This window comes from Hypanus sabinus, chromosome 4 (assembly GCF_030144855.1).
Source record: "Hypanus sabinus isolate sHypSab1 chromosome 4, sHypSab1.hap1, whole genome shotgun sequence".
In the NCBI taxonomy this organism is placed as follows: domain Eukaryota; kingdom Metazoa; phylum Chordata; class Chondrichthyes; order Myliobatiformes; family Dasyatidae; genus Hypanus; species Hypanus sabinus.
Genome location: NC_082709.1, coordinates 6,322,434 through 6,345,930, shown reverse-complemented (window position 1 = coordinate 6,345,930; position 23,497 = coordinate 6,322,434). Strand labels below are relative to the sequence as shown.

Genomic DNA, 23,497 nt, shown 5'->3' with positions numbered 1-23,497 from the left:
TGCAGCAGCAGTATAATGCAATATGTAATAATAGGAAAAAACTTGAATTATAGTAAGTGTGTGTGTACATATATATATGTAATAGTTAAATAAGGTTCCAAGCTTGTGAAGCCGAGGGGTGGCAGTGGGGACAAGCTCCCACCCTAAAAGTGCTCCTCACGGCATGCGCCTCAAATAGCCTCTGATAACCAAGTCCAATTCTCGGCCTTCCCATGTGGCTTAGCCTCTAAGCCTAGTGGGACTGTTTCGACTGACAGGAGAAGGGGCAAAGGTGGGTCCTGGTGCCTTAAAACTAGTGCTTCAGATAAATGGAGCTCGTCAGCCTGGGAAGGAAATCCATCTAAGAGAGGGAAAACTCTGATTTCAAACCTCCACTGCCTTGCAGCCATACTCACTCATGGGAAAGGCTTTGGGAGTAAATCCTGAGGACAAATCTGGAGCTGGAGTCCCTAAGGCAGTCCGACGTTGCCTTCAACCTCATTCAGGCAACTCCTGTGACTACACCGGTGCTGAGCTGTATCAGCCCTTGTCCTTCTCTTCGACAACATCAGTGGTGTGGAGAGGGGAGACTCGCTGCATTGGGCAACTGCTGGTCTTCCATACAACCTTGCCCAGGCGTGCGCCCTTTCCAGGCACAGATCCATAGTCTTGTGAGATGACACACACAAGTTAAGTAAGTAAAAAAACAGAAATTAAAAAGTAGTGAGGTTCATGGGTTCAATGTCCATTCAGAAATCTGATGGTAGAGGAGAAGAAAATGTTCCTGAATCTCTGAATGTATCCCTTCAGGCTCCTGTACCTCCTCCCTAATGGTAACAATGAGGAGAGTGTGTGTTCTGGGTGACATGGGTCCTTAATGAAGGCCACCGCATTTTGAGGCACCGCTTCTTTAAGATGTCCTGGATACGAAAGAGGCTAGTGCCCATGATCGAGCTGAGTACGTTTACAACGCTCTGCAGCTTATTTCAATCCTGTGCAGCAGCCACTCCCACCCCAATACCAGACAGTGATGCAGCCTGTCAGAATGCACTCCAGAGTACATGTCTAGATATTTCTGTGTATCTTGGGAAAGGAAGTTAACAATTATTACTTACTAAAGGTTTTGTCTTGTTATTTGTGTTAAGTTCTGATCATGAAATCATTTATTGTCAATATTCAACCTCTTCCGAAATCTGGGGTTGAGGGCTATCCTTTCACTCATTTTTGGTTGCAGTTATCATCAAATGTGATGCCCTGATGTGAGTATGCTGTACTTCCCAACATGCATTAATAGCAATCTGTCAGTAATGTGGCATTCTGACCGGAATGGACGAGCTAAGAGTGCGTAATATGATATTAAAGCTTAAAAAAATCTCTACCAATTTCAAGACAAGCAGCAGAATTAATAGTTGATTAAATCCTGATGTTATCAGCATCTTTTGAAATAAATTAAGCAAGTTAGACAACAGAAAGGTGCTCAGATAAACGCAACATGGGCTAACTTGGAAAGCCACAAAACAGGTGTAGGAATGATTAACCAACCACACTAATTTCAATGCAGACAGCATACCTACTTCATGTTGTCTGCTCACTTGAGTGATTGCCATGTAGTAACCATGTTGTCTACTGGCCAGATACGTCAGCAGGAACCATGATCACAAGCAGCTTGTGTGGATTCTTAAAGCTAACCTGCACAGCTTAAATTGTTGGTTGGTAGTATTAAGATAAAGCTGTGTTGTCAAGAAGCACCATGTTTCATGAGCTGCTAAATTAAGTTCCCAACTTTTCTTCCAAGTGAATGTAGAACTGGGGTGGCAGGGTGGAGATATGTCTCCACACATCTTGTAAAGACGCTGCGCAGAAGAAGACAATGGCAAACCACCTCAGTAGAAAAATTTGCCAAGAACTATCATAGTCATAAGTCCATAAGCCTTGTTGCTTGCTGCGTCATGCAACATGGCACTTGCTGGTTATGATACTTAATGGCCTAGAGAGAGGAAATCCATTCAACAATCAGCATCAAGTCAGACATGGTCTAGAGCTCTTTTATGATTTCAGTGACAGGAATGGCTGTGAGAACTATGGTGTTAGTATTTTATGATTTTTAAATGATAGTTTAAATTCTTTTTTATTTTATAAGTTATAGGCTGAACACATTTAAATGGTTTTAATAGTTTAACATCACAGCTATTCAGAAACAAGCTAACATTTTGATAGCTGCTTCAGCCATGAGGCAGTTGACAGAGATTGGCTGCTGAAATTGTTTGTTTACAGCTGTTTGCAGGCAGGACTTGATAAGTCTTTTTTTTTGGCAAGCTTACAGAGGGCCAACTGCACAAGGTAAAAGTAAGAGGCTTCTTAAAATGGGCCAGTGACATGCACAAGTGGCAAATGATGTGTTCTGCTGATGTTAATTGAGCAATAAATAAGTGATAGAATACCAAGGAAAAGTCTTATTTGAAATGATTTCACGAACCATGTCTGACTTGATGCTGATTGCTGAATGGATTTCCTCTCTGTAGGCCGTTAAGTATCATCAATGATCTTGTGGACTCTTCTGATCAGTGTGGGGTGGGGGGCTAAGTAGGTGCTGCACCTTGCCCAAGGGTGACCTGCTGCAGGCTAGCGAAGTGAAGAAGTGACTTGCAACTCCTGTGGTAGAGACATATCTCTAACCCACCATGGCATCCCAGGGTGAGTACTCAGGATGTGCACAGCACAGCTGGCAGGTGTGTCTACTGACATTTTTAATCTTTCCCTCTCCCAGTGTAGATTGCCCTCCTACTTCAAATTATTCACCATTATCCCTGTACCAAAAAAGACCAAGGTAACATGCTTGAATAACTGGCATCCTGTCGCACTCACCTCAAAATAATCAAATGCTTTGAGAGGCTGGTCAAGGATTACACCTGCAGTATGCTACCACCCAAACTGGACCCCCTAAGATTCACCTACCAACACAACCAATCGACAGACGACGCAATAGCCACTGATCTCCATACCGTCTTTACACATCTGGAGAAGAAGGATGCTTATGTGAGAATGCTGTTCTTGGGTGACAGTTCAGCATTCAATACAACAGTTCTATCCAGGCTCGACAGGAAGCTCAGAGACCTCGGCCTTGACACTGCCTTGTGCAGCTGGATCCTGGACTTCCTGTCAGACCCCTCTGACTCTCAATACAGGAGCCCCTGAGAAAACTCCTGGAAACAACAAACACTGTCATTGCTTGCCCTATTCACTTCAGAACTGCATTCTATGTTCAGGTTGACCTCAGCAAAAATTTCAATAGCTTCTTCAGCAAGTTAAAAAACTTTTAACAACTGCTTTGTCATTAATATTCAAAGGAGTGGTATTTCGACAGTTTTTGCTAGTGTTTCAACGTCATACTTCTGGTTCTGTTAAATGCTCGCTTGACAATTTCAGTACATCAGTCGCCTTCTAAATTAACCCGCTAAGTTAACAAATTTCACAACATCTGCCAGTGATAATAAACCTGATTCTGATTCAGATTCCATCTCTTCAAAATCAACTTCCTTGTTAAGTCCATGGTTCACATTGAAAACATCAAATCCATTCACAGCTCTGACACACTCAGGCCAGAATCGATACATTCTGACGTAGCTTCATATACTGTAGGGGCAGCACAGTAGCATAGTGATTAGCAAAACACTTTACATTAGCGACCCAGATTCAATTCCCACCATTGCCTATAAGGAGTTTGCATGTTCTCCCCATGATCATGTGGGTTTTCTCTGGGTGCTCCAGTGTCCTCCCTCCTACAATCCAAAGACATAAAGGTTAGTAGGTTACTTGGTCATTGTAAATTGTCCTGTGTTTAGACTAGGGTTAAATAAGTGGGTTACTGGGCAGTGCAGCTCTAAAGGCCTATTCTGCACTGTATCTCATCTTTCTTTCAATCCCTTTAAGTTACAATGGTCACACCAGCTTTCCATTTGCCACCTTATCTTCACCTTAATGGGTACATTGCATCAGTCTTCACTGTGGAAGACAGCAGCAGTTTGCCTGAGGTCCATGAGTGTCAGGGAGCATGAGTGAGTGCCATTGCTATTACATAGGGAAAAGTGTGAGGTGAACACAAAGGCCTTAATGTAGGTAAGTCACCTGGATCAGATGGACTACATCCCAGAGTCCCGAGAGAGGCTGCTGAAGAGATAATAGATGCATTGGTCATGTTCTTTCAAGAATCACTTGATTCTGGCATGGTCCCAGAGGACTGGAAAATTGCACATGTCACTCCACCTTTTATGAAGGCAGGAAAGCAAAAGAAAGGAAATTACAGGCCAGTTAAACTAACCTCAGTGGTTGGGAAAGTGTTGGAGTCTATTATTAAGAATGAGGTTTCAGGGTACTTGGAGACTAATGATAAAATAAATCAAAGTCAGCAGAATTTCTGTAAAGGAAAATCTTGCCTATCAAACCTGTTAGAATTCTTTGAGGAAGTAACAAGTGGGGTGGACAAAGGAGAGGAAGTGGATGTCATTTACTTGGATTTTCAGAAGGCATTTGATAAGGTGCCACATATGTGTCTGCTTAACAAGATAAAACCCTATGGCAGTACAGGAAAGATACTGGCATGGGTAGAGGTTTGGCTGTCAGGCAGGAGGCAGCAAGTGGAAATGAAGAGGGTCTTTTCTGACTGGCTGCCAGAGACTAGTACTGTTCCTCAGGGATCAGTATTGGGACCACTACCTCTCACAACGTTTGTCAATCATTTGGAAAGTAGAATTGATGGTTTTGTGGCAAAATTTACAGATGATACAAAGTTAGGTGGAGGGGTAGGTGGTGTTGGGGAAGCTCTGTGATTGCAGCAGGACTTAAACAAATTGGAAGAATGGGCAAAAAAAGAGGCAAATGGAATATAGTGTTGGGAAATGTATGATAATGCATTTTGGTAAAAGGAACAATAGTGGAGATTATTATCTAAATGGAGAGAAGGCTCAAACATCAGAGGTGCAGAGGGACTTAGGAGTCCTCGTGTAAGACTCCCAGAGGTTAATTTACAGGTTGAGTCTGTGGTAAAGAAAGCAAATGTAATGTTAGCACTTACTTCAAGGGGAGTAGAATATAAAAGCCAAGAGATAATTATAGGTCTTTGTGAGACACTAGTCAGGCTGCACTTAGGAGTATTGTCAACAGCTTTGGGCCCCATATCTCAGAAAGGATGTGCTGTCATTGGAGAGTCCAGAGGAAGTTCATGCGGTCGATTCCAAGAATGAAGGGGTTAATACACAAGGAGCTTTTGGAACCTTTGGGTTGTACTCACTGGAATTTAGAAGAATGCAGTGGGATCTCATTGAAACCTACCAAATGTTGAAAGGACTAGATAGGGTGGATGTGGAGAGGATGTTTCTTATGGTTGGGGTGTCCAGAACTAGAGGCCACTCCAAATTGAGGAGTGACCTTTTAGAACAGAGGTAAGGAGGATTTTTTTTTAGTCAGAGGGTAGTGAATCTGTGGAAAGCTCTGCCACAAACTGCAATGAAGACCAAATCTGTGGGTATATTTAAGGCAGAAGTTGATAGTTTCCTGATTGGTCAGAACATCAAAGGATATGGTGAGAAGGGAGATGTGTGGGATTCAATGGGATCTGGGATCAGCCATGATGGAATGGCAGAGCAAACGATGGGCCGAATGGCTAATTCTGCTCCTATGTCTTTTGCTCTTATTTCTTTGATGAGCTAGAAGAGAAGTTGATGTAAAACACTGTAATTGTTCTATTGTCCTCATTCCATGGATTCAAGCAATAGAGTCTTACGGGATGAGAGGAAAATCATGTTAAAATGGAGAAGTCACCAAGCCTGGTAAGTTGACTAAGTGCATTACCTAAGGTAAACAATACAAGTCAAAAATTTATTTAGCGAACTATTCTTTCCACAGATGATAAAAGTTTTTCAAACATTTCTTCAATTATCCATTTCCCTGAGGTAAACATGAGTTAATGTTTAAAGCTGTTGATCCTTCATCAAAACTGGAAGAATGAATACGTTTCAAACGGGTTTGTTAATTTGTCCTGTGCCATGTCATATAACGCGGGTGATCGTGGTCTTTTCATGGCCATAATTATCCTTGGCAATTTTTCTTTTTTACAGAGGTGGTTTGCCATTGCCTTCTTATGGGCAGTACCTTTACAAGACGGGTCACCCAAGCTAATATCATTACTCTGCAGAGATAGTCTGTACGGTGTCAGTGATTGCATAACCAGCAGCTCATATGATCATCCACCACCTGCTCCTTGGCTTCCCATGACCTTGATCAAGGGCTAAGCAGGTGCTACACCTTGCTTAAGGGTGACCTGCAGGGCCTTCCATCTTCTTAAAGCGGTAGAGGTGGAAAAACAAGGAAATGTCTGATAGGAGTGGAAACAGTAACTTTCTTTAAGTAGCCAGTGTTGTCTAGACAACATTAATCTCCAACATATCACAGACATTCTCTTTATTCTCTTCATCTCATGACCCTCAGTAAATTAAATATGCAGGTTTTGTCACTTAGAAATCTACAGCACAATACAGGCCCTTCAGCCCATGATGCCCACATGTAATTATTTTAGAAATTACCTAGGGTTACACACTACCTGTACAGGAGTCTTTCAATGCCTCTCATCATCTTATACACCTCCATCAGGTCACCTCGCTTCCTCTGTCACTCCAAGGAGAAAAGGCCAAGTTCACTCAACCTATTCTCATAAAGCATGCTCCCCAATCCAGGCAACATCCTTGTAAATCTTCTCTGCACCCTTTCCATAGTCTCCATGTCCTTCCTGTAGTGAGGTGACCAGAACTCCAAGAGGGGTCTCACCAGGATCCGATAAAGCTGTAACGTTACCCCTGGGCTCTTAAACTCAATTCCATGGTTGATGAAGGCCAATGCACTGTATGCCTTCTTAACCACAGAATCAACCTGCACAGCAACTTTGAACATCCTATAGACTTGGGACCTGAGATCTCTTGATCCCCCACATTGCCAAGAGTATTATCATTAATACTATATTCTGCCATTATACTTGACCTACCAACATGAACCACCTCACACTTACCTGGGTTGAACTCCATCTGCCACTTCTCAGCCCAGTTTTGCATCCTATCAATGTCCCGCTGCACCCTCTACACTATCCACACCTCCAATTTTACTTTCTCAATAAGCCTTGCATAGGGTACCTTATCAAATGCCTTGCTGAAATTCATATACAGTACATCTACTGCTCTACCTTCATCAATGTGTTTAGTCACGTCTTCAAAAAATTCAATCATATAATGCCTCTCCAAATGTTCATAAATCCTGCCTCTCAGGATCTTCTCCATCAACTTACCAACCATTGAAGTAAGACTCCCTGGTCTATAATTTCCTGGCCTATCTCTACTCCCTTTCTTGAACAAGGGAACAACATCTGCAATATCCAATTCTCTGGAACCTCTTCCGTTCCCAGTGATGATGCAAAGATCATTGCCAGAGGATCAACAATCTGCTCCCATGCCTCCCACTTACCCGTTTCTGGTACATTAACTTTATTTCTCTCTCTATAAATATTGTCTGACCTAGAATATCCCAAGAACTTTCTGATTCTTCAACCAAGTTTGCTACTTGATCACTTAATCACACAGATGTTCTTTAGTATATCCCTTCAAAGACTTGAATCTGAGTGGTACATCAGGAAGAAAAGTTTATAATCCCCTGCAGAATTCCTACCAAGCAGAAGAATTAAAATGGTCTGTACCAGGTTTAAATCTCTGTTGCCTTCCCCTCTTTGGAAATATGCTCTTTGTGTCATCTATTCAATAAAGTGTCTCAATGACATTAAAGACTCGTTCAATTAGCTACCTTCTGTGATGATCATTTTTAAAATTCATAATCCCACCCTTGCCTATAAGGGTGCTCTCCCTGTAACCACGTTTCCTCCCACTGATCAAAGCTGAACAACTTGGTGGGTTAATTAGTCATTGTAAGTCCTCGTGTGATTAAGCTAGGGATGAATCCAGGTTGCAGGGCGGCATGACTCGAAGGGGCAGAAGGGACTGTTTTGAGCTGAATCTCAATAAATAAATAAGTATTCTGTGAACAAATGCAACAGAAAGCCTGAATAAGTAACAGGAGTGCACAACCCCCCCACCCCACCATCAACTACTTCCTACCACTTCTCTGAAGAGTCTGCTGTTCTCACATTGGTCTCACCCAAGAACCTAAAAAAAATCCTGAATGAAACAAGCCATCCTAAACACCTGGGAGAAAATTCTCTGGTCTGAATTGAAAACTGCCCACTGAAAAAACAACTCATTTATTTTTAAACAGTTTACACAAATTGTTTGATGTGCCTGCAGCTCAATTGTATAGCTCTAGAATATATCTGTTCTTGACAAAAATTGGAGCAGTCACCAGAAGACTAAATTTTCTCCATTGCTTCAAAACACAACAATTACTATGTGTTTAAATAAATTGACAATATAACATTTTCAGTGCAAAAAAAAAAATAGCTCTCTGCTCTTTGGTGGCAATAAAGAGGATTTTTTAAAATGTTGTAAATAACTTTCTCCTGCAAAAATTCATTGTGAATATTATGCATATTATAACCCAAGTGAAATCCTTTAAGTAGGATACAACTGGACAAACATGCAAGTGGCAAGAAATAATGCAAGTCAAAAGGTAAACCTTTCTTCCAAGTCTCAAACAAAATTTATTATACACATAGCCTTTTATTATGTGGGGCTCAAGTTTCAGCAGTATCTGACTGCTCAGGCAGAAAGAGAGAAAATATTGAAATCAACTACCACTTTTAAGTACTTCAATGCATCAGTAAATGTGCTGTTGAAATATAGTACTGTGCAAAGGTCTTAGGCACCCTAGCTACACAGTTGCAAGAAAAAGTTTGTGAACCCTTTGCAACTACCTGGCTTTCTGCATTGATTACTTGTAAAATGTGGTCTGATCTTCATGCAAGTCACAAGAATAGACAAGCACAATCTGCCTAAACTAATAAAACACAAACAATTGTACTTCTTCTCATCAATACTGAGTACACCGTTTAAACGATCGCAGTTTAGGTTCTAAAGAGTATGTGAACCTTTGTAGTAATGCCTTCTACAAAAGCTATTTGGAGTCAGGTGTTCCAATCAATGAAATGAGATTGGAGGTGTGGGTTGCAAAGGTGCCTTGCACTATAAAAAAGACGCACAAAATCAGGTTACGCACAGAGCCTGCTCTCCTCAAGAAAGATCTGTTTATATTCACCATGCCTCAATCAAAACAACTTTTAGAAGAATTGTAGAGACGGATGAAGCAGAGTCATTTCTAAAGACCTGAGTGTTCAACAGCCCACAGCAAGAGAAATTGTCTGCAAATGGGGTAAATTCAGTACTGTTGCTATTCTCCTTGGGGTGGCCATCAAGCAAAGACCACACCAACAATACAACATGCAATGCCGAAGGAAGTGAAAAAGAACCCAGAAGTAACAGCAAAAGACCTGCAGAAATTTCTAAGACTTGCTTAAGTCTCTGTTCATGTGCCCACTAAAGAGACAGTGAATGGTGTTCTCAGAAGGACACCACAGAGGAAAACACTGCTCTCAAAAAAAAAAAATTGGTGTACATCTCAAGTTCACAAAAGACCACCTAGATGTTCCACAATGCTTCTGGGGCAATGTTCTGTGGGCAGATGAGAAAAAAGGTTTTTTTTGGCAGAAATGTTTGGGGGGAAAAGGACAATGCACACCAACACCAAAACCTCATCCCAACTGTGAAGCATGGTGGAAGGAGCATCATGACTTGGGGCTGCTTTGCTGCTTCAGGGCTTGGCCAGTTTGCATTCATTGAGGAAACAATAAATTCAAAATCGTATCAAGCCATTTTACAGGAGAATATCAGGGTAGCAGTCAGTCAGCTAAATAGAAGTTCGATGATACAAGAGGACAATGACCCAAAACACAAGAAAAAAAAATCAACAACAGAATGGTTTAAAAAGAAGAAATTTCCTGCTTTAGCATGGCCATGTCAGAATCCAGACTTTCACCCAATTGAGATGCTGTGGCATGACACGAAGAAGGCTGTTCATGCACGGTATCCTAAAAACATTGATGAAATTAAGACAGTTTTGTATGGAGGAATGGTCCAAAATTCCTCTTGCTGTTGTGCAAATTTGATCATTAACTACAGGAAACATTTGGTGGAGGTTATTGCTGCTAAAGGAGGTTCTACTAGTTATTAAATACAAGGATTCACATACTTACTCCAGCCTGGACTGTGAATGATTAACCAATCTGTTCAATAAAGACATGAAAAGTTTGTGTGTCATTAGTTCAGGTAGATTGTTTTTGTCTATTATTATGACTTAGGTGAAGACCAGACCACATGTCATGAGTAATTAATGCAAAAAACCAGGTAATTGCAAAAGGTTCATAGATTTTTTCTTGCAACTCTATATATGTGCCTAAGACTTCTGCACAATTCTTTATTTGTCAACATGAAGCAGAGAGCAAGCCTGTAAATCTGGCAGCAGCGAATGATATTGGGAGTGGCTTGGATGGAACACTACAGGACAGGTACCACTGGAGTGCTGGGTGGCCTTTGGCATGGATGCTGCCTCACCCAACACTGGGTCACCAGGCAAGGTCAGGCTTATTCTCTGTGCTCTCCCCTCTGCTTTGCCCAGTCATGATTCTCTTCTCCCTGTCCCCTTCCCACTCTCAATCCACAATACAGACCCTTATCAGAATCAGGTTTATCACTCACGTCATGAAATTAGTTTTTTTTGTACCAGCAGTACTGTGCAAAAGTCAAAAGGCACACCAACTATATATATTTTTTTCCAAATTTTTAAATTAGTGGTAGCAGAAGAGAGATAATCTGAATGTATTTGACCAACACTGGCTGATTTTAGCAACACACACACACACACACACAAAATGGTGGAGGCAGCATGTATGGAGAGGAACAGAGTCAACATGTGTTATTCTGGATTTTCAGCATCTCTTGTGTGGCTGACTTTGGTGATGTGGAGGCAAGTTGGATAATAAATGACGATTAAAGATTAGTCTTGATAAGCTTAATAAAACATTAAGGGGAAGACAACAATATTTCTCCAAAAATACACTGCAGCATTAAGAAATTACACACTTGTAATATAAACTTTTATTGTGAAAAATATGTCATTTTATTTTTAAAGTATCTTACATTTACACTCTAATTTCCATAACCATTGTGATACCACACAATGGCTGATAGAATCTCTAGCTCCTTTTGCATACAGGCAAATCAAATTAAAGGAAATAATCATAAACACTACCGGTGCATTGCATGGTTAATATTTCATTTAGATCAAAAATACATATAAAATGCATCTGTATTTGAAACTCAATCATTCTACTTCAATTGACAAAATTGAAAACCTGGCAGCTTGAATATTTATGTTAAATAGCACACTGATTTTTTTTCATTTTTCAGCATTTTACTTAGCAAAAGTTGAGGCATAACCTGTTCTAAATATTTTGGAAAGCCACAAACCTGAGCATACCAAGAAAACACAATATAGAACATTGCAGTCAGCTATTTCATTTTAGTTGAAGTTACTAAATGCATTGCATTAATGAGGCTCCATCCACATAACTGCTGACCCAAAAGTCCTATCAGCTGACACTTCAAATTTTGGGAATGCCACAAAACAGGTTAAATACATCAGCAAAGAATTAGTGATTTGTTTAGATGTAACAAAATCCAAGATTTACACAAGTACAGTGAGCAGTTGATAGTATTAAACAATCCCGTGCATGTCTACATTTGTACATAATCCTACATAATCAGGAAGTTTTTGTCTTCCAAAGCTTTCCTTTTGCATATTACTTGCTTAATCATTACCAATTGTGATTAAAAGCTAACAAGGGTTGAATTGTACAACTGGAGGGAAAAGATTATAAATGAAAGGTTTTGTTTCATTACAGGGCAAGAGACACCCACTTTACCGAAATATATTCAGGAGCATTCAGAATAAACTAGTCTACAATACCTGAGAGGCCAGAAGTTTTTGTTCCCACTTAAAACTTGGTATTTCAGATGAAAAGAACAAAAGCAATTTGTACAATAAATATCTTACTTAAACTGAAACTTCATAAAGGGTGCTTGTTCCAAGTTAATTTTCTTTATTCTAAACAAAATACATATAGTAAACATCATCATTTCAACGCTGGAGGACATCCAAGTTCTGTTTTATGAAATAAAATTTGAAGCATTCAAATTTTTGAAGTATCAATAAATAGGTTATTGCTTTAGAAACATTACATCTATGTCAATATATATTGGTGAAAGCAGTTCATGCATAAGTAGGTATTTTTTTTTCTTCTGCTACAAGCAGGACTCTAAAAATTGGGGAGGAGCCAGAAAGTTCAGATAACTATATTCCCTGTAAGGCATGAAATATTATTACATAGTAAACTTCTAAAAATCAAAAATAATAATGTACTTTAATTAAATGTCCTGACAGATGCATGCCAACTAGTGAAATGAGAAAATAACAAGATAACTAAGTTTTTGTTGTAAGTGTTTGAAAATTTTGCTTACTAAATAACTTCAGGATTCTGCCTAATGAGCATCGTAAATGGGAAAAAAATTCTGTTTTTTGCTCACATCAGGTATTATATTTGTATATGATCACCACACAAATGTAAATAAGAACACGTTCTAAAAGTGAGTTTAAGTGTTACACATAGATTAATGGCCTTGTAGATAGATTATTCACACAACAAAATATTTTTTGCACCACCAGCAATCACAGATTGCACTTCATGTAGCAGAATAAGTAAGGGAAAAAAAACTGCAGATTCTGCAATTTTATATTGGAATCCTTATTTACAGCTTTTTACATCCATTTGGCATATCATCTTGATTTCCAGCTGTCAAATTGAAGCCTTCAAATTTCCACACTATTACATCAATCTTGATGAGGTTTCTCTGGAATAACTTTACACTCGTACTGCAATTAAAAAGTGGTAATAGTTTACAAGTTTTGGTACATTCAGTGTACTGATTTATGAAGAGTTCAATGTGTATTCAATCAAAATCTACTTTATAACCTCAACTGGGATGTGAAACAAATAATAAGAAAATTGGATGTTAAAGTTGTACCTACCACTCAGAGATTTGCAAAACATAGATTTTACCTAAACAGAGGTTTCTAACCTCAATTCCATGGACCTCTTTTTTAATGGTAAGACTCTGTGGCATGAAAAATAAGTTGGGAACTTCTAATTTAACATCAAGAATTCAAGAACTGGACTGTTTGTATCTCCATTGCATTTATTTGTCCTTGCATTTCCATTTTAAAATCTGGTCTATTTTATTATACAATTGCTCCTAGCTTGCGCAGTAAAATGTGACAACTGAAGCTCCCCACAGATCTGTTCCAGAAACTCAGCTTTTTCTAATTATATTAGGATGAAGTCAGTTTAAAAATGCAGGTTTGCTAAGCATCACCGAACATTTCAATTTAGCCCTCAAAGACCATAAATATGTGGACACCTTGTTTGAAATCTCCATCCCATTGCTATCATCATACACTGTTTCAAAGGAACCTCAAGGAATAGCAGCTCAGTTTTAGACTAATATAATCTAGTGACAGAAACAATATATTCAACAATATCAAAAATAATTTTACTTTCCTTCTAGATTCTTCGAAAAGCAATCTAATGCTCATCAAATCTAACCACAATGACCTTTTATTTGGCATCACTACTGTAATTATACTGTGCCTATGATGCTGCTCCAACTAAGTTTTGCCATTGTACCCATGCATAGAAGTAGAAACATAGAAAACCTACAGCACAATATGGGACCTTTGGCCCACAATGCTGTGACAAACATGTACTTTAGAAATTACTAGGGTTACCCATAGCCCTCTATTTGTCTAAGCTCCATGTACCTATCCAGGAGTCTTTTAAAAGACCCTATTATGTCCGCCTCCACCACCGTTGCCGGCAGCCCATTCCACACACTCACCACTTTCAGTGTAAAAAACTTACCCCCTGACATCTCCTCTGTAACTACTTCCAAGCACCTTAAAACTGTGCCCTTTCGTGTTAGCCATTTCAGCCCTGGGAAAAAGCCTCTGAATATCCACACAATGTCTCTCATCGTCTTATACACACATGATAATGTGCACACATGACAATAAACGTGGCTGACAATTAGCAAAGGTTCTTGTTCCTTAACATTGCTGGACTAAATCCTGGAACTGCATAAACCAGGGGCTCCCCAACCTTTTTTTTAATGCCATGGAGCCTTACCATTAACCAAGGAGTCCATGGACCACAAATTGGGAACCTCTGAACAATTTATTAGCATGTTCAAGAAGTCATCTTATTGGTAAAAATATATTTGTTTCACTTACCAATGCTAACTGGCGTCCTATATTTCCCATTGTTATTCCACCAGCAAAAAATATACAAGGTAACCAAGACCGAACATAGAGGAAATCTGGAGATGTATATCTGCAGAACAAGATATTATAGGCAAAAACCAAATTGCTGATATACAATTGACTCAAAACTAATGAAAATTATGTAAAGCAGCAATTCCACTACAATAACTATACCAAATTTATCAGTAAAGACTGAATCCTATATAATAATAGGTGCTTGGATTAATTTTTGGAAAGCATTTCAGAAGAAATTTGAACATTAAAAAATGATGGAAATTTCAAATAAAAACAGAGAAAGAGAAAACACCCATCAGGTCAAACAGCATCTGTAAAGAGAAAAACAAAGTTAACAACTCTGTCAAAGATCCTTTGTCACAACTGGTAAAGACCTGAAACACCAACTCTAGTTCTCTTTCCTAATAGATACGGTCAGATCACCAAATTTAACCTAGGCTGACAGTTGAAAACTATTTTCATTGTCAGAAATTCATTCAGCATATAAACAGGCCTTTAGTTCAGTAACTATGATAGTCATCAACTATGGTAATCCCATTTTTAATCAGTTGGGCCACTACCTTCTATACTACAGATTTTTGTGTGTCTGTGTGTGAAATTTTTCCACAGAAGTGGTTTGCCATTGCCACCTTCTGGGCAGTGGCTTTATAAGATGGGCAACCCAGACATAATCAAATATTCTTCAGAGATTGTCTGCCTGGTGTCAGTGATCGCATACCCAGGACTTGTGATATGACCAACCACCACCTTCTCCCATAGCTTCACAATACCCTAATCAAGGGACTAAGCAGGTGTTACACCTTGCCAAAAAGTGACCTGCAGGCTAGTGGAGGGAAGGAGCACCTTACGCCTCCTTTAGGAGAAACACATCTCCACCTTGCCATGAACTACTCCATTTATTATTTCAGGCAGGGTGAAAGTGTTTCACTCAATTGTTAACTTTGTGTTAAAATTTTTGACTGATAACTGCTAATTTGTAAAGTACTCAGATCAAAATAATGGTGATGAATATTGCCATAAAATGTAAAAGCTTGAATTTAACACAACCCCTGCAACCAGATTTTAATTTCAAAACAGTTACCATAGCTCAGCTGCATGGTTAAACATGTATGAACATGCAGCCATGATCGCTGGCTTATGTAGCTCGGCATAAAGGGCATTACTGACTACATAAGGAAAACAGTGTCTGCCAACTGTACCAGTGACACCTCCCTCACTGACACCCTAAATAACTTTTATGTACGCCTCAAGACAAGCAACACAATGCTACCCATGAAAGATACACCCTCCCAGTGTCTATAACTGCAGCAGATGTGAGGACTCTGCAGAGTCAGCCCATTAAAAAAAAAGCTTCTAAGGTTCATTTATTATCAAAGTATACAACTTGAAATTCTTTCCTCCAGGTAGTCATGAAACCAAGAAAGAAAAGTGCACGATTGTCAACCCCTGAATCGACCCCTCCCTGCACACAAAAAAAACGGAACAGGCACAATAACTCCCAAATCCAATCCCTCTTCCATAACATGGCTTGGCCAGACAATGTCCCAGGCCGAGCACTCAGGGAACCTGCACACCAGCTCAAGGACGCCTTCATAGATATCTTCAAGCCTTCATTCACCCAAGCTGCTGTCCCCACATGCTGCAAATCAGCCTTCATCATCCCCAGAGCAAAGAATTTACACCCTCCGAACTAAATGATGACCATTCTATGACACCGACGCTGACCACCATGAAGCACTTTAAATGGCTGGTAATTTAACATGTCAAAAGCTCCATTCCTGCCACGTTGGACACTCACCGACAGAACCAGCCTACGAAAGATGCCGTAGCAACTGTCCCTGATACACACAGAAAACAAGGACACAAGTCAAAATGCTCTTTCTGGATTTCAGTTCAGCATTCAGCACAGCTGCCCCACAGACCATGGTGAACAAAATCCTACTTCTTGATCTAAATATACTTTTGGCAATTGGTCTTGCTAAGCAGCAGACCTCAGACAGACAGGATGCACAATCACTCCTCCCTCCCCATAATCAACAGGGTTATGTGCTGAGCCAATTGCTGCGCACTCTGCTCACATGTAACTGTATAGTTCAACAGCTGAGTAATCACATCATCAAGTTCACTGACGCCAAGTGGCGGGAATCATCAACAACAATGAGATGGCCTACAGAGAGGTGGAGGAAGAGCCCAAGGCCTGGTGCTAGGCAAATAACCTCTTCCTCAATATCAACAAGACAAAGGAGACTGCTATTGACTTCAGAACTTGCACTATTCACACCTCTCTTTACATCGGTGGCACTTGCAAGGTGGAAGTGCCCATCTTGTACAACCTCTCACAATCCCAGAACACAATCAGGAAAGCTCAATGCCTCTACTTTCTGATGAGTGAGGAGGCTGAAGAGAGGTGGACTATGCACGTCTATAATCATGTCATTCTACAAATGTGCAGCAGAAATCATCCTAGTAAACTGCATCATTGCATTGCATGGAAACTGCACTGCAACAGACCGGAAGGCCCTACGAAGGGTCGTGGAGCCAGTACCAGCCTAATTGTCATCAAGGAAGGTATATAGAAAGATGCTGGAAAAGGGCCAGTAACATAATGAAGGATCCAAGCTCATGGACTATTTGTCCCACACCCATCAGGGAGGCTACATCACACCCATGCCAGGACCACCAGACAGAAACAGTTACTTTCCCCAAGCATAAGGTTGAACAGTAACCACCCCCTCCACCACTGCTTTATCATTTTCTGCCTGTCGCCTTATGTACAGAAACTCCTGGATTAGGTATCATTTTATGGATATACAATCAACCTATACAAGCTATCAATGTATTTATATTTATTGTGTTTTTTTAAATTACTGTCTTCTCTACCTTAGTGAATTTTTTTTGTGCTGCATCAAATACATTTCTTTGTTCTTATTTACACTTATGTACTGAAAATAACATGAAACAACCTTGAGTTTTTACATAAATTAGTAACACATACTGTACTTGCCCTGGACATTTTCTGGGGTCTAAGGAAAAAGCACTTTACAATTAATATTTCCAGTGCTAAACATAAAATCTCACAGGCAAGACTGCATGGATATCAAGATCTGCCCACACCATAATAAATGAAACATTTTGACAAGAAATTTCATTAGCATCATACAAAATTAGCAAAATTTAGTAGGAAGCTAAAGGATTGGAAAGCTTATAAAAACAGAAGGCAACTAAAAAACCATAGGAAAGGAAAGATGAAATATGAAGATCAGCTAGCCAATAATATAAAAGAAGATATCAAAGGCTTTTTAAAAAAGGAGTAAAAGCAAGAATAAACATTAGACCACTGTAAAATAATGCTAGAGAGGTAGTAATGGGGAACAAATGGCAGATGATCTAATTAAGTACTTTGCATAAGTCTCAACGTGGAAGACACTAACAATATGCCAGAAATTTGAGTGTCATGAGGCAGAAGTGAATGTAGTTGCAAATACTAAGGAGAAGGTACTTGAGAAGATGAAAGGTCTGAAGGAAAAAAGTCACTGGGACCAAACAGACTACATCCCAAGGTTTTGAAAGAGGTAGTTGAAGAGATTGTGGAGGCATTAGTAGTGAACTTTCAAGACTTACAAGAATCTGAAATGGTACTGGAGTGGAAAATTGGAAATGTCAGTCCACATTTTAAGAAGGAAGATGGGCAAGCAACAGACAATTACAGGCCAATTAGCTTGCCTTCAATGCTTGGTAAGTTGTTAAGAGACCAGTATTAAGGATGAGATTGAGGTCTTGGGTTACCTGGTGGACACAATAAGTAAAACTCAGCATGGTTGCCTTGAGTAAAAACTTTCCTGAAAATTCTGTTGCAGTATTAGTGGATATTGTTTACTTGAATTTGCACATACGCTGCTGCTAAAAAATGGAAAACACAAGAAAATCTGCAGTTGCTGGAAATTCAAGCAACATACACAAAATGCTGGTGGAACGCAGCAGGCCGGGCAGCATCTATAGGAAGAAGTACAGTCGACATGAAGGGTCTCAACCCGAAACGTCGACCGCACTTCTTCCTATAGATGCTGCCCGGCCTGCTGTGTTCCACCAGCATTTTGTGTGTGTTGCTAAAAATTTGAGTCCATGATATTACAGAAAACATACTATGTGGACTGAAGAATGGCTGACTGGCAGAGGGTAAAAAGTAGGAATAAAGGGAGCCTTTTCTAGTTGGCTGCTGATGTTTGGTGGTGTTCTGCACGGGTCAGAGTTGATGGCTTTGTGGTCAAGTTTGTGGATGATACAAAGATTGGTGGAGGGGCAGGCAGTGTTGAGGAAGCAGGGAGTCCGCAAAAGGACTTGTACAGATTAGGGGAATGGGCAGAGTGACAGATGGAATATTTTGGGAAGCATACGGTCATGCACTATCTTCTAAACAGGAAGTCCTAGTGGAGTATTCCTTCAAGGTTAACTTGCAGGTTACAACAGTACTACAGAAGACAAAAAAACAAAGTTTTATTATTTACTTTCAGAGAATTAGAATATATGCAAGGATGTAATACTGAGGCTTTACAAGGTATTGGTCAGATTGGATTTGGAGTATTGTGAGCAGTTTTAGGAGAGGGAACAAAGGAGAATTACAAGAATGATCCTGGGAAAGACAGAGTCATTACATGAGGGGTGTTTGATAATTCTCGGCCTAAATTAGCTGGAATTTAGAAGAACGGGAGGGTAGGGTGGGGGAGGGGATCTCACTGAAATCTACTGTATATTGAAAAGCCTAGTTAGGAATGGATGTTGAGAGAATGTTTCTAATGGTGGGAGAGTCTAGGAATGGAAGGCACAGCCTCAAGATTGCTGTCTTCCCTTTAGACAAGAGAGGAACAGGAATTTAGCTGGAGTGGTCTATCAGTGGATTTCATTGCCACAGATGCCTGTGAAGGCCTTAACATTGGCTATATTCAAAGCCAAGACTGATAGGTTCTTGATCAGTTAAGGGTGTCAAAGGTTATGGAAGTAGGCAAGGCAGGAGAATGACGATGAGAGGGAAAATAAATTGGCCATGATCAAATGGTACAATAGACTCAATAAGGGCCCAATGCCCAACTCTCCTCCCATGTCTTATGACCTTACAATCTTTCCACAGCCTTGCAAGTCCTTCAGGCAATACAGATTCTGAACTAGATATGATCAAATGTCTTATTTATGCCTTGCCACAGAAGTGATTAGAATGTTTGTTACAATAAACTATTTGTTATTATTTGTTATTTGTTACAATAAACTAGATAGCTACAGTCAAAAATATTTTTCATATTTCAAAGAAATCAAAGTTTGCAACTTTTCTTTCTACACGCAGGGCAGCTTTATAATATTGTAATTGCTGGTTGAGCAAGCAAGAGTTAAATAGTCAAAATTATTTCATATGTGAACTGTATAGAATCTGGATCCATGCATTCCAGTCGTAATAAATTTTTGTCCACAATTAAAATTACACAAAAGTATCTGGCTGCAAAATGCAGTAAGTCTTTTCTATAAATATTAGCACAACACTCCTTTACTTATTCAGACACCCTAGGCCAAACACTTCTCCCCACTTTTGTTCCCCAATGGAAAGAATTTTTATTGGAAGTAACAGCCAAAGCTTTGAAGTCTCAGTCTCCTGCAGTAGGAAAAAAATCTTCAAAGCTTATAAGCTCTGTTTTTCATTACCAAGGATAATGAAGCTATTAAACCATCTGAAATACCTGCAATAATTAGCTGCACAAGCCATGATAACCAAACATTACTGCACACCCAACAAATCTCACTTTTGATTGTAAAATGCTAACAGTATGAAAATGCATGTTTTAATGTTGAGGTGACAGTGCAATTAGCAGGAGATTAAGCAAAATAATTTCATGATGCACAAGACACGTCAATGTATCATTAATGGCAAGGCAGCAAATTCAGATTTTTTCCCCCTTTAAGACTTGGATCACAAATTTGTCACAATGAACAGAAAACACTAAAGTTAATTCTTGCATTTCACTCTTACGTTTGTTTGGGAAAATATAATCAACGAGTTAGCTCAGATATTTAGCTCACTGCTTCTGGAGAACATATTAATGACAAATTCTGTTTCTGTCTTACTATGTTAATGGCTACAAAACCCATCACAAATGCCTTTTTCGATCATTTTTTAATTTCTACTGGCAAATGTGGCCAATACTATCTGCAGATGAAGTACATTTCACTATTTGGAACTTGGGTAAGCTGATTTTAGTTGAATTGAATATTATTTGTAACCACTCATATTCCAGAAAGGCAATCATATTCCAGATTAAATAGTAACTTATTCAACAAAATGTCTAATCATGACTGGACATTAGTGATAACCAATACCTCTATTAAAGTAATATTGGAACTCAATTCATTGGCAATGCTTTGTAATATAAAAACATGCAATTAAAAAAAAAATTGACATTTGTTTGCTTTATTGAGCTAGTGATGGTTAAATTACTATTGTTTTCTAACTGATACTAGTTAAGATGCAGAAAGTGGCACAGCAGAGTTGCTACCTCAATTCCAGAGGCCCTGATGCCATCTGTGTGAAGTTTGTACCTTCGCCATGTAATGACACGGGTTTCCTCTGTATGGTATGGTTTTAGCCCACATCCCAAAAATGCATGAATTGGTAGGTTTAAGGCAAAGTTAAGACTGCACCAAGTGGCTGCCTCTTCGAGCTTCATCAGCAGAAACAGCTTAAATTCCTCTCTTTATTATCTCTTTTTTCCCTTTTCAAGGTGGCTGCTGTTATATCAAGGTCCCTGATCCACAATGCCACTCAAACTCCTTTTTTTCCACAGCAATGAGTTCCTGTTTGTGGAGCTCACCGACTGACCGGCCATTTTCGGACACTCTACATGGAAGACGCCGGGGTGCCCCGTGGATGACATTACAGGCTGGTGCCACCAACTGAGTTGTCGTGGGATTTCACAGCAGCAGATGCCGCAGAGGTCTCTATGGGAGCAATTGCTTCCTCTCTTTCTCTCGATGGTGGCGGGAGTTTGCTGCTGATTCTCCAGTTGGGGAATCTCAGAATAAAAAGCAATGCACAAACTGTATCATCGTTAACAGTGATTATTAGTCTCTCCTTTTGCTGTAAAACGGGTGACATCTGTTTGACCCTTGTTAGAGAGAGAGCGCTTGCAGCATGTCAAATTGTGCAGTACACACTAGTTTTTGTTAACTGAAGAGCATAGTCTCTCTTGGGGCTTTGCAGTTGCTTGCTGGGTGGTAGGTGCTGACACTTTTTTACTGAAATGGGTAGGCGGAGGGGGAAGTTGATGATTGCTGAGGGAGAGGGGGTTTTGGGGGTCTAACATTTTCTGTTGTTCATTTTTTTGGGGTTCTTGTTTGTTGTGGACATCTGTGGAGACCAAGGGTTTCAGGTTGCATACTGTATACATTCTCTGATAATGAATGGAACCATTGAACCACTGAACTCTAAATTGCCACTATTGGAAAATGACGGACATTTCAAGAATAAAACAGGTTACTGTTAAAATGGCTGCTTAGGATTTGGTGCAAACTTAGTGAGACCGTTGCCCGTTTACATTTGTATCAGTCACTCTGTATTTGTCTTCCCCACAATTTAGTAGTAAAACTAAAATCAGAAACATAAATTTGAATAATTAAATATGATTAGAATGTATTTTAAATGGTCTCTAAAGGGTACTGCTATACAAAGGGAGGAAAAGACAGGAACCCAAACATTCAATTTGTATTCGGGCATAAGCTGTCTGTTACTGCAAAATCATGAACAAAGTTTGACTGATGCAGAAAGGCTACAAGATTAGTTTAGATCAAACATGTTATCTTATAAAGTCTATTTTGCATATTAAAGAATACAAGTGAGACCAGTGCAACAGCAATGCTTTAAGCAAAAAGAATCCCTCTGTCAAGGTTCCTTGTGCTGCAGCACATAATTAACACTCAATATTTTCAAAAGAACCTACTTGTACATTCTGTTATGCCAGGTTATTGCAATTGACAAAGTATCAGGACATCCATAAATGTCAGAATGTCATAACAAGTTGTTGATGCTAGACACTGATATAGATGGAGATACACAAATCAAAGATTTAAAAAGAAAGCTGAACTTGTAAAATAATACTGGGGTACTAAACTCTGGCTTTACTTTAGCATGAACATTTGGGATTATTAATAATTAGGTTAACTACTTAGATTGCTAACTTTTTTGTGATCTGTTCTTTTATATGCTGTTTCAAAAAGATGATTTGTAATTACCATTTGGTTTGCAGGCAATGTCTGATTTAATTCAATTCAAACAGTCAGGCATTTACCCAATGCAAATTACTTGTTTGCATGTTAATGATAAATTTGTGTTGAACATTTAAATACTTTTTTGATTGATAGGTATTTTTCTGTTGTTATTCCTGTATTCTATATCAATGAGGAATGAGGGAAAAATATAGAAATCGTACAAAATTCCTAGGTAAAGTGTATTGGCCTGAGGTGGACAAACTAACCCTAAGCAATACTGAGTTACTAACAGAACCTTTCCAAGATCCATCCAAGCCACCCGTAATACCCCCTGCCCAACTCTGCCTACATTCCGATGAGTAACCTTTAATACTTCAAGTCTTATTGCTTGGAAACTCACACAAGATAGCAGACACTATCAGCTCCATCATGGGCACTAACCTCCACAGCATTCAGGACATCAAAGAGCGAATGCTTAAAAAGAAGTCCATCATTAAGAACCCCCACCACCCATGACATGCTCTCTTCTCATTGCTACCATTAGAAAGGAGGCACAGGAGCACAGTGATTCAGGAACAGCTTCCTCCCTTTTGATATCAGATTTCTGAATGGACATTGAACACATGAACCTCTACTTTTTTTGCTGCCGCAAAAACAACTAATTTCATAACCTATGCCGGTGATATTAAACCTGATTCTGACTATCAAGGGATCCTAACACCCTCTTACTTCACCGTACACCATTCTATAGCATGGAATTAACATGATATGTCACCAACGCCACTCACAAATTTCTACTGATGTACTCTCAAGAACATTCAAACTGCTGGTTTTTTGGGGGAGG

The 23,497-nt window shown here is 39.5% G+C and overlaps 1 protein-coding gene across 2 annotated transcripts in view; it reads right to left on the bottom strand.

Moving 5' to 3' along the window:
- Nucleotides 1–11,100: 11,100 nt before the first annotated feature.
- Nucleotides 11,101–23,497, bottom strand: part of insig2 (insulin induced gene 2) — a 33,363-nt gene continuing 20,966 nt past the window's right edge. For both annotated transcript variants that reach the window (XM_059966313.1, XM_059966312.1), the window contains exons 5-6: nt 14,365–14,464; nt 11,101–12,951 (exon numbers count right to left, since the gene is read on the bottom strand). In XM_059966313.1, the coding sequence (XP_059822296.1) occupies nt 12,910–12,951; nt 14,365–14,464 (142 nt within the window). In that variant the 3' untranslated portion in view covers nt 11,101–12,909. The remainder of the gene's footprint in view (nt 12,952–14,364; nt 14,465–23,497) is intronic.